Source organism: Triturus cristatus, chromosome 4_1 (genome assembly GCF_964204655.1).
Source record: "Triturus cristatus chromosome 4_1, aTriCri1.1, whole genome shotgun sequence".
Classification (NCBI taxonomy): Eukaryota; Metazoa; Chordata; class Amphibia; order Caudata; family Salamandridae; genus Triturus; species Triturus cristatus.
Genome location: NC_140585.1, coordinates 263320398 through 263332538, shown reverse-complemented (window position 1 = coordinate 263332538; position 12141 = coordinate 263320398). Strand labels below are relative to the sequence as shown.

The window sequence follows — 12141 nt, the reverse complement described above, 5'->3', positions numbered from 1 at the left end:
CCATTAAAATACTACTTTTAGTGCACTTAAAAAAAAGAAACACTTTTTCTAGCCAAAAACGAGTGCTAAATATACTTTCCAAACACAATTTGATCCATAAAACAGATTAAGCTATCTCTTAAACAGTCTCTGGTTAGGTGTAGGGGTGTATTTTGCTTTTTTAAACAGTCAAGGGTTTCAATCCTTTTCATTGGCAATAGTGATATGCCATTGCTGTCTCTTGTAATCTGCTTTAATGTAAGGATTTCACATGACTTGTGTGGGTTACTTCCAGGTGATGTGGACCAAGAGAACCTACTGCATATGACCTACTTGTATTTTCTCTCAGAGCCTCTTGTGATTTGCTGCCAGCTTTGAGGACCAGTATTACTACTAGCTTGTTAGTCTGCTCTCGAAGTTTATATTGTATTTATATATTCTTTTATCTTATTATATTTCACAGAGTTTTATTTCCTCAGATTGTCTTACTGAACACGGTATATGTTGTGCGGTGCATGTGTAAGGTGTTCAGATGCTGTAGGACCTAATACGTGCTACATAAAAAACTTTAATAAATAAAAACACCTACAAATTGCTTACTTCCATATATTGACTGGAGAACATAAAGTGAGATCCACACATGTTGATCTCCTGGTTTCCTTTGTACAGACAGGGAGTAGAATCAACTGAATGTGGGGCAGAGATTGGTGTCCTACCCATGACATTGGATATTTGGTCAGTACTAGGATTTCTCTGCCTGGCTGTCAGATTTATGGTAGAATTAATAAAATATGTTTTTTTTTTGTGTGGCAGATAAATTTCCGATGCAAGCCTACATTCCGAGAGGGCAGTATTCGAGCTCCGAGAGACGTAAGTAGTAAATTCATATTTTCACATGTGTAGTGTAACTGTAAACTCCAGCTCCAAAATTAGATCAACCAGCTGGGAATAAAAGTCTACTGGGGCAATAGAAGATTGTGTCTGTGGGCTTTGTATCCCACCAAGTGCTTTTCTTCGACTTGCTAGATATTGCATCCTGACCGATGCACCACATAGCCCTGTCAGGTAGAATCCACAGCTCACAAAATCTCGAGATACATTTCTTTTTTAAGTCATACAGTTTGTTACCACATGCACAAATATCCACTTACTTCTTTTTACTGGGGTTCTCAGGCAGACGAATCAATGGCAAAACCATAACTGAACACTAGCCCATGAGGAGGTAAAATGACAACTGAGCAGACGCGGGTGGGGGGGGGGGGGCTCTGGAAAATAGTGAGTGGAGAATTAAATGAGGAGAGAATAAAAGGAGCTTTTATGGACAGAATAACAAGCAAACAAAAGACTGACAGTGGTTGACAAATCAAAGTTGAAAATTTGATGAACTGAAATTCTTGAGTCACAACGTCTTAACCAAAATGTATACCTCTCAGTGGCATTCCATGACAAGCAGATTCAACCGTGGTTAAGCTCAAAATTATCTAGTATAGCAGACAGGGTACTGCATCACAGATGCAATGAGTAAGCCAAATCCACTGTTCACCCACCTCATTTAGAAATTAGCAGAAATTAAGTATTTCACCGATGGGCCCTTTTGGCCCCATTCATAGAAGGAAGACATTACTAAATCCGCCCTAATTAGGGTGGACAGTGTAATGCCTTTTTTTCCTGCCCATCATCTTCCGAAAAAACCTGGCAGTGAGGGACACGAAAAAACCCAATAATGACACCCACAGAGAAATATCCCAAGGGGAGCGGGGATCCTTATTGTTTTGTTTTTCAGAAACAAACTCCTGAAAAACAAAAACATTCAAAAGTTTGATGTCAATTAAAAACGATGGCAGGCGTACACCAAACATTTAGTACATTGAAGGGAACCGCTGTGACTGCAGTTCCCTTCAATGTATAGAAGTGTCTGCTGGGCTGGTGGTCATCTCTACGTTTCATGTTAGGATTACCGCCAAGATGGCGGTGGTAATGTCCTCCGTGATCCTGACGAACACTACTTTATCCATCAAACGGTAACATCAGTCGCTTCGTCTAAAATGTTATACACTATGTGGTCCATTGGATACTAGCAGATAGCAAGTTGACATGTATGTGAACCATCAGGAGCATGAGAAAGGAGTTCTCAGAGCATGTTGACTGTGCCCTATGTGAGTTTATGGTAAGGTAAGCAACTTGGTCCATTTTCTCAAGTGAAAGAGTTTGTTCTTGTTCTTTCCGCAGACCCTGGTGCGACACCACTGGGTGCACAGGAGGAGACAGGAGGGCAAGTGCAAACAGTGTGGAAAGGTAAGAGGTGGGTTAGGGCGAATACAAAGAGACAAGCATTGGGAACAGTTGGATACTACATAATCAGCGGGTGTCTGGAAAAGAACTGCAGGCATAGGATTAGACACAAAGCATGGAAGGGTAGGACGTTGGAGAGGATGACTGCTAGGGCTAGAGAGAAAGGATGCTGGGGGTCTTTGAGGTTGGATGCTGTAAGTCAGAGCAAGGCAAAATTGGGGACATTTGTTAAAGAGAGAAATGGGATTCAGAGAGGAGGGAATCGTTGGGGTCGGAGAGGACAGAGTCTAGGGGTCAGAGAGGAGAGAGGCTGGGGCTTGAGAGGGGATCAGATAAGAGGGTGCAGGATAGGGAAGGATGGGTATTTGGGAGTTTAGATGAGTGCAGCTGGGCAGTCATAGAGAAGAGTGCCTGGGGGTCCAAGAGGAGGACGTCTAGGAAAAAGAGCAGAGTCGCACAGTGGGGAGGCTGATACTCAGAGATGGGAGAGGCTGATGGAAAGTTAGAGAGGAGTGAGGCTGAGTGGTAGGGAAGTTGCAAACTGGTGGTGAGCTGGTCAAAGAGATTGGGAGTCAGAGCGAAGGGAAGCAGGAGTGATTTACAGAGGAGAGAGATGCTGTGATTCAGGGAAAGGGAGGCTGGGTTGCCTCACTGATGGTGCTCCTGAAGTAAGAGACTTTAGCTGTGATGAAGCAGGATTGATTAGAGTGGAGTGTCTTCAGTGCGATGCGGTCATTCAGCTCTTGGGTGTACCAGGGTGCTGAGGTGGATCAAGTTATCAGTGGAAAGGGGTGGTTGGGGCCAGAGAGAAGGAGCTGTATTTTATCAACAGCCTATAACCCATTGGGGTGGTTATTGAGCAAGTCATTACGAATGTTTGCCATCGTCCCCAGGATTAATAAGGCCAGAAGTGGTGGTCGCCTATTTTCCTGTAACGCCGTTAGGATATGGAACGCCCTCCCTCCCCACCTACGTAAGGAACCCAACCATCTGGCCTTCTGGAAACTGCTAAAAACTTGGCTCTTCCCTTAATGTTGCTGTGATGTTCTTGGTTACTGCAGTCACCGCTGGGATGCCCCAGGGTAGCTAAGCGCTCAATAAATGTTTATCATATCATATCATGTGTAGAGTTGCAAAAGCATTGCACAGAAGTTGAATTTGGTTAGATGTGAAAAGACCTCATAGTGAGAACTCAAATTAAAGAAGAGAGTTTGGTGTTGGTGTCATAAATAATGGACGTGGGACAAGAGCTGATGAAACCCGTGGCAGTGCGAGAGGCAATGTAGGGCTTGGGTTTCTATACACTCATAATGTTTGGGTGTGCACTCAGGTGCTGAGATCTCTAATGGAGATCATGGCCAGACAACAATACAGATGAGCTTCATCTTGTCACAGCATGTGGTAGAAAATCGAATTAATTAATACTTTTATGCATGCATATATAGGTACAAAGTACAAAATGTTCGAAATTAAATCTCCTCCTCCTTTTCTCCTCCTTTCCTTCTTTCTGCACTTTCCCTCATTCGTTATTTTCTCTTCGTATGTATTTTAAATCCCATTTTCTGCCCTTTCATTACTGTTTCTCTACTCTCTGCTCACCATTCCCCCCTCTCTATTAAATCCTCTCTCATTTGTATGTTGTCTGTCCCCTCATTATCCATTACCGCTATCCACACTGATCCTCCGTTGCATCTAATTATCTCTTCTCTTCTTTGTTCTAACTTTCATCTCCCACTTGTCCCCACTGCACTCACTCTATTCCTTTGTCGTCAATCGGAAACCTTACCTCTCTTGATCCCTCACTACTTTCTCCTTACCCATGTCTCCTTTAATTTGTCATCTCCACTTGCTTTCCTCATGCTTATCCCATTTCTTCCTCATCCTTACACTCATATCCTTTCCACCTTGTCTTCTTCGTTATTGTTTTTCTTTGCTCTCCTCTTCTTTGTCCTGTTTGTCCCCTCCTCTCTCTTCACCTCTGCATACCGTCCTATCTCTTATTTGCTTTTTTCTTCTGATCCTCTCTCCTCACTATTTATGTTCTGCACACATCACAATTGTTACATGTATTCTCTCTCATTTGTCCCTTTTTATCACTCTGTTGACCATTGTCCTCTCTCTCATGTCCTCTACCCTCTACCCTTTAATTCTTTGTATCTTCTACCGCATATGTTAACTCATTTCTTGTTCTTTTCAAATGTATGCCATGTGCCTTTGCCTTCTTGTCTTTTCTCGTTCTTTTGTCTTCTCAAATGCATGTACCCTCTTACCGTACCCTTCTGCTATATTCTCCTCCCCATCTCTTCTACCTACACTGTTCTTTGCTGTTCAATTCTTTTGTCGATCCTTCTGTTTCTTGCCGTCTTTCCAATATCATTGTTGGCTGTCTTGCCCCCTTGTGACCATGACCACTCACCTTTGCTTCCCTCGGTGCCTTTTTCTGTGGCTCCTTTTCCTCATTCTGTCTTTTGTGTCCTCCATGTATTGTCCACTCGCCTATGTCCCCTTTCCCTTGTCATGCATCCTGTGTCCTTATTCTCTTCTTCCCTCTTCATTTATTCCTATTCTTTCATCCTTGTCTGCCCCTTATCATCTCTATTTCTGCTTTATCTTTTCCTATGCTTCCTTTCTCTTCCTTTTACTCTTGCACATGTACCCTCTCACCTCTTTCTTGTCCATCTCTTATTTTTTCCCTATCTCCTCTCTCTTGTCCCTCTCCCTTTTTCTCCTCTGCAGGGGTTCCAGCAGAAGTTCACCTTCCATAGTAAGGAGATTGTGGCTATAAGCTGTTCTTGGTGTAAGCAGGCGGTAGGTACATGCTGTGTTACGTTATCATATGTTATGTTTCGGTGTATTTATATAGCGCAATGTTAACCAATTGCTTTACCACTTGGCACTTTGTAAAAACTAAGGCCTGTGATAGTGATTATTTCAGTATGTTTCTACACTCTTGAATGGGGGGGCGGGGTTCTTCACAATTTGCAAGGGGGGCATGGTGAGTGTGAGGTATCCTTATGGCATTTTCTAAAAGTGTGGTTAGGTTTTGTGACCTTCCACCTTAACCTGTGCAGATATTAAGGGCCTGATTCACAAAGGTAAACTTACACCAAAAGTCTAAGTTTAGGCCTGAAGTCTAAGTTTAGACCAAAAGTCTAACTTTACTACTACTAAAGTTAGACTTTTAGTCTAAGTTAGACTTTTGGTCTAAGTTTGCCTTTGAGAATCTGCCCCTGTGTTAAGTAGATTGTCACTGCATGGTCATTGACAATAGGGGTATTGCCCTGCCACCCCCTAGTTAATCCAGTCTTAGAGGTGGTTCTCCTGACGTAAGTCCAATTCTCACTGACCTATTGAGGGTTGCAGGTATTGTATTTTTCTGCTGTGTGTGGCCAACAACTGTAAAATAATTATTTTACTAGTTCTAATCATGTACGTTTGGATCTTGGTGATGTTATGATTCACTGATGTTGGTCCGCGTTCTGTGTTTAATGTTATAAAACACTTGTTGCATGCACGCTCACAGAAGCTTCATGGCTCTGTGGAAACACACCTGACTGTCTGCAGCTAGAAACGGCAGAATATTAAAACTATAATGTGTAATGCCAGCTCTTTAAATGCACCCTAAATACCAATGTGGGTGGGGGGGGGGAAGGGGGTGGTCGATTGGAACCTTAAGTAAAAAGGTGTCGAGTTCCACAGTCAGGCTGGTGAGTCTGAGAAGATTCTCTCGCCTCCACGTACTTTCTGTGTGTCTGTGCACAGGATGTGCAGAGTCGCAGATCTAAGACACCGACAAGGAGCATTTAATTCCTGTTCCCTGGTAAACACTTCTTCAGCAATCTGTTCAGTAGTTAGTTGTTGCATTCACCTCAGGAATATCACAATGGGAATACATTGATCATTCAAATGAATACCCAGATACTGGGCACCCCTGGGTGGGGCTTGGGTGCTTGATTTTGGCCAGCTGATAGATAACAAGAGAGGAGGAGAGGGAGTGTGAATGAGTTAAACTTATTCGCTGAATTTTACTTTAAAAAAGTCACTGAAATTCACCAAGGTATGGCTGATAGTCAGGACCTCGGGTGGCCTGATTAATTCATAGGCTGAGTGGGGGTGGTTTAGTTTAACCAGATTAAGCTTCAGCTCTGTGTCACCCGTCTGTATATATTTAATTGAATGCCAGGAGCATATACGGACCCTGGTGGACCTCCCAGTTCATCTCATGGTCAGAAGGTATGTAAGGCGTCACTGCCTCTGTTTCGGTTTCGCCAGGAAAAAATCAACCGATGCATTATTTATTATTTATCTCATCAACAAATATCACGCAGTAGGTAGTGATGGATGGTGGTCAAACGCTGCACAAATATTAAGGAGATCAGGGCTCAAAGCCACCCTCGTCCACGTCCAACCTTCGGTCTCCTAAGGCTGAAAACACGGGCACTTCAGTTTCTATAGGGACAAACACCTGCTGCGGAGGATCAAGGAGATTTAGATTTCTTACAGTACCTTGAAGCTGGGAAGTTGCTACCTATTTCAAGATTTTCCAAGAAAATGTAATTGGAAAATCAACTGAAAATTGTTGAATTAAGGTCCAGCTTTCTGAGCAGATGGACTTTCTCTATTGTTAGCAGTTAATAAAAAATATGCCTAATGCAAATCATAATCATATTGAAGTGAGGTAGCTGTACTCGGGCAGTTGTCTTGATTTGGTGTGCAGGACAGGGTAGTGGTTAAGGGAAAACCAGCCATCCAGCAGGAACGCAGAATGTCAATGACTTCTATTGGTGTTACTGGTCAAAAAGTTGCAAGAAACACAGTAAGTGGGTGGGGAGGGTCCTGAGACAGGGGGAGCCCCTCTGGAAACACATGGTTTTCATCCTGAACCTCTGAACGAATATTTGTCACCTTTTTCCAAAATAACAAATACAGGGCATCACAAATTTCTTGGGCGGCTTGGAGAGGTGTTTATCATATTTTTGGGTTGGTAGAATGTGAGACCAGCCTGAAACGGATAGGATAGGATTCAGTTGCTACATTTATGGCAAGATCTTACACTTAGCTGATGGCTCTCTACGAAGTAGTCTCTTCTCCCTATCATTTCGAGTCTTCCAGCAGTTAGTAGCAATTAAGTCAAGATCGCAGGAAATCCACATTATTAGTAGGCTTGTGTAAGCACATCCTGGAGCCTGACTGAAGAGAGAGAAGCTTATCTAAAACAAGAGGCAAAACGTCATTAAATTGAAATAGTTAAATGGAAGCATTGTAAGGAAATTGGTCATAAGAATTTTCTTCTGACACTGTAACAGTGATCTGACCAGGACGTGGTACAGAAGCATCTGTAGCCAGAGGCAAAAATTGAGTCAAGTGTGTGGCTGTGTGTGGAGGTAGCCATGAAGAGCCACTGCCAGGATGGAGAGATTGACCACGTGGGTTTCATTTGCCCCAGTAGGAGGTTCAAGCCAGAGATTAAGCTCTCCTAGGAACTATACATTTTCATCATTTACAGTAAAGTGGAAAATAAATTCAGGCAACTCAGAGAGTTTGTCTGTTGGGGAGTTAGGCTGCAAACAGAGTAGGACCAAATGTACAAAACTGGTAGAGTCCATTTGAGTTATTTCCAGTCCAGACGGTAGATGACACCTACATCATCACCAAAGTCTCATGATTGAGGTGCAGCTTTAGTCTTGTGGCACAGTGAGCATGTGACCCTTGTCCTTGCATAGCTGTCCCACCCAGAGCGTCTCCTACAATAAACATAATAAAGATAAGGTGATGGAAAGTAGCTTGAATTCATCTCAGCTACTGGTAATCACATGGGGCTGCATTCCAGAGCATCCTTTTTCACCCAATATCCCACTCTAGACAGAGACCTGCTACGTGTGGTTCAGTCTTATTCCTGCACCAGTAGAAACATTCTAGCCTGAATTGTCAGGCAAGTTTCCCTCCAGACGGGAACACAAGCAATCCCAGACCAGTTTCAACCTACTTAAGGTTCGCTAGTGATGTAAAGCTGAAGTGTGGTAGCACAGTGAGAACAAATTAAGCCACTGCTAAACTGAGGGACAGATATACTGAAAATGGGAAGTGACTGCTAAACTGGCATTCAAAGGGACTGCAGAGATACTGAGAATGAAATGAGAAAGCTACTCTGGGGGAAGAAGCTGAAGATATCTTGAAAGTTATAGACCAGTTATACTAGGTAATAATGGGAGGAGAGTTGGACTGCAGAGATATGAAACAGGGCAATAGAATACTAAACTGTGTGTAACAAAAAATGTGGGAAAAAGGAAGAGTCAAAATCCTTGGTAGGAGACAGCAAAGAACCTAAGATAGAAATAGACAGCTGCTAAACTATGTGAAGGTGCAGTTGTAGAGCAAGAGTACAGTGGTAATGAGATTTCAACTAGAGGACTGTACCTACGCTAGATTAAGGAGACTAGTAACCATTACGGTGCTTGGATACGTGAAGTTGCAAAGTTTTTGCTTGCAAACTTCTAGTAATTGATGTGAATATTACATTTTTCCCATTAGTGTTTGAAGTTTTCCAAATACATTCGTGCACCGTTTAAGTGGAGAAATAATTGCTTCATTCATCTAGTTTAAAAGTTGCAAGGAAAAGTATGTTAAAGTTAACGTCATGTACCTTTTGAAGGGTCAGCTTATGCGCACAAGGAAATACTGGCACTCATGGTTAAGTATTTCCAGTTTGTGGGTGTAAGAAATTGCATTACTCATTGTGTGGGATGCAACCCAACTCAAGCAGCAACCACAATCCTTGTCAGGGTGAATTTGCAAGCAAACCCCAAATTAACCTGTGCTCAACCCTCTGGTAGCTTGGCACAGAGCGGTCAGGCTTAACTGAAAGACAATACATAAAGTATGTATACAGCACTTCAAACTGTAATAATGAAAAAATACCACACTAAATGAATCCCACACCAAATTAGAAAAATAGAAAGCTTCAATAAATAAATCAAGACCAAGATTACAAAAATCCAATCGGTAGAACTGGATATATGCTACTAGATGGCTTGTGGTCAGAGAAACAGAGATAACTAAAATGTGGAGAGATATTTATGAAACAACAACTTTGAAGATGAGCCCCAGTCACTAGATTTGGCTCTCAAGAAAGCTTTGCATATGAGGTAAAGGGAGATGGCATGATTCATTAGCTTTTCTTCATGTAGCCAATTTTTATTGTCTGTCAAAAAACATCTTTTTCATCGGTGCTGCCTACTGGCACTGCTAAGCCTATTGAGAGAGGCAGAACAAACGTAAGAAATAAAGAATGCAAAGCTGCAGAATTGTTCTTCAGATTCCTGAGCAGACATTGGATAAGTTTAATGAGGAAAACATAAAAATCTATTGAAAGGATAGTGAAAATGTGCATTTCTGTTCCTCATTTAGATTTTTTTTAAAACATTTGGTGCATTAAACTGCCCTCATTGTATTAATTAGAATTTAGAAATATAAGTATTTTAAACATTAAGGGTCTCTGCCCACTTCAGTTTTTTGGGGGGGAAAATTTGTTTATTAATTTCAGGAAGAACAAAATAGAGAGATGACAGCAAACATAGGAGTTAAAGCACCTCAAAAAAGAAATTTACATGGCAGAGTACATCACAAATGGAATGTTCACCTCTGTGCAGCTGAGCAAGAGGGAAAGAAGGGGAAGCAGCTAAGGAAAAGCGGGAAAGTGGGGAAAGAGTGAAGGGGAGGGAGGAAAGTGGCTGTCACTCAGCAATATCAGTTACCCTGTATACAGCAAGTTAGTTGGCAACAAAGAAAGGTTTGAGTAGTAAGAGAAAAACAAAGGTGGGCACAGGTAGTCCGTTCGGGGTCAAGAGGGATTTTCCACCTCATTAATGATCAGAGGGTCCAGCTCTGTCAGTATCCGGCCCATCATCCACAACATCAGCACGGGCAAGAAGGTATCCGACAAGAGGTTGCCAAATATCCTGGGGTCGAGAGTATAAAGGCATAAGTTCCCAGTAGGTAGTAAGTTGTTCCTGGCAATACGTAGCATCTTTTAACCAATCCACCACAAATGGCAGCGTACACCTGGTCCATCGCATCGCAACCCTATGCTTTTTGAGCAGGAGGACGGTTGCTGTCAGTTTGCGTACCACTGTGGACACATCACTGACGAAGCCCAGTTGCGTTACTCTGGGAGTGCACTCAGGGAGGTGTCCAGTGATGTCTACAATCTTGCTTAAAATGTCAGTGATTCCTGGACAGTCCCAGGTAAGATGGAGGAACCCAGCCGTTGCAAAAGGGCAACGAGAGTCTGCGCACAGGCCCACCTTGAGCAATCTCTCATTAGTGAGATAAAGGCGATGTATATATTTGAAATGAATGAAACAGAGTCTGCAATTAGGGGAGAGTGCACACGACCGGCCACAGCAGTAGCTCCACTGTTCGTCCGTGAGAGAAGGGACTATATCTTGGTTCCACTCGGTTCGGCTCCTCAGGGAACGTATTGGCACTGTGGTTTGCAACCCAGCATATAGCTGCATAATAAGCTGGCGGGGAGAAGGAGTAAGCATTGCCCACTCAAGCACTTGGAAGGTGAGTGGGGCATCAGGAAATGAGGTGTGCGTCGCTCGAGTTGCAGCTCGGAGTTGATGATAAGTGAAGGTGTCTAACAGGTTGAACTCCCCCATGTAAAGTCTGTTGGGAAGAGTGAAAATATCATATGGTATCCGGCACTCATCGGCGTTAGTTGAAATGTATGCAGTCTAGAACGAGTACCAGGATCCTCACTGATGGGAAAGGGGAGGTGACTGATTAGCGGCACCGAAGGAGCGAAAAGGTGCCTGACGCTGGCCCTGCGTCTGAGCCCATTCAACGCCCAGACATTGCATGCTACCATGTCAGCCTGCGCTTGTGAGCTCTCAGGAGCCATGAATAAAGCCATTGGAAGTGGGCAGGGAGCTGTGTGGTCAACTTCAGGGGTGGTATGGGCAAGTAACTGAGTGGGGAAGCGCCAGTGATGGGCGAACTGACCCTGAGCACACATATAATACAAGTCCATGTCAGGGGGCCCCAATCCACTCTGCGCAAAGGGGAGAGTAATTACTTCCCATGAGATACGTGGCTGTCCACCTGTCCATGCCAATGAGACAAGTTGGGACCTGAGCTGACGACAGAAGTGTAGTGTCAGGGGAATTGGCAAGGTCATGAATAGATAAAGCAATTTGGGTAGTATTGCCATTTTAGCAACAGCTAGGCGGCCAGTCAGGGACAAAGGAAGATACCTCTAGCACTCAACTCGATCATAAAGCCATGTAAATATTTTACCGTAATTGAGCTTCCACAGATCATTAATGTCTCTACTCAACCAGACCCGAGGTACTTGACTGGGCCATCAGCCCAAGCGAGAGGGTATTCCGGGATAAACTGTGACATCAGATCTGTCAATGGGAAAATACGCAATTTCATCCAGTTAATCTTGATACCGGATAAACACCCAAATCTAGTGAATTCCCTAATAAGATGGTTGAGATGTAGTTGCAGGTCTCTAACATATAGAGTAACATTGTTGGCATATAATGACTCGAAGATTCTGCGAGGGGTGAACATGAGGCCTCAATGGACGTGGTGTTGTCGGAGTCTGGCAGCCAGGGGCTCCATCACTGTTGCAAAAGTTATACACGACATGGGGCACTCCTGTGGTATGTCCCTCATCACCTCAAAGGGATCAGATATCCTGCCATTCACCCACAGTCGAGCCATGGGCTGTGAGTAGGGTAGGCCAATTAATTCAAGAAATGTAGGACTCAGTCCGAGGTGTGTCAAAAGATTGAAAAGAAATAGCCATTCGAAAGAATCAAAACCTTGGTGGCATTTAGGAATACCAACGCTGTGTGC

At 43.3% G+C, this 12141-nt stretch overlaps 1 protein-coding gene across 6 annotated transcripts in view; it reads left to right on the top strand.

The window, feature by feature from the left end:
- Window positions 1-12141, top strand: part of DGKI (diacylglycerol kinase iota) — a 1070690-nt gene that overhangs the window by 595136 nt on the left and 463413 nt on the right. For all 6 annotated transcript variants that reach the window (XM_085652009.1, XM_085652006.1, XM_085652004.1 and 3 more), the window contains exons 5-7: window positions 793-849; window positions 2209-2274; window positions 5008-5079. In XM_085652009.1, coding sequence (XP_085508135.1) covers window positions 793-849; window positions 2209-2274; window positions 5008-5079 — 195 coding nt within the window. The remainder of the gene's footprint in view (window positions 1-792; window positions 850-2208; window positions 2275-5007; window positions 5080-12141) is intronic.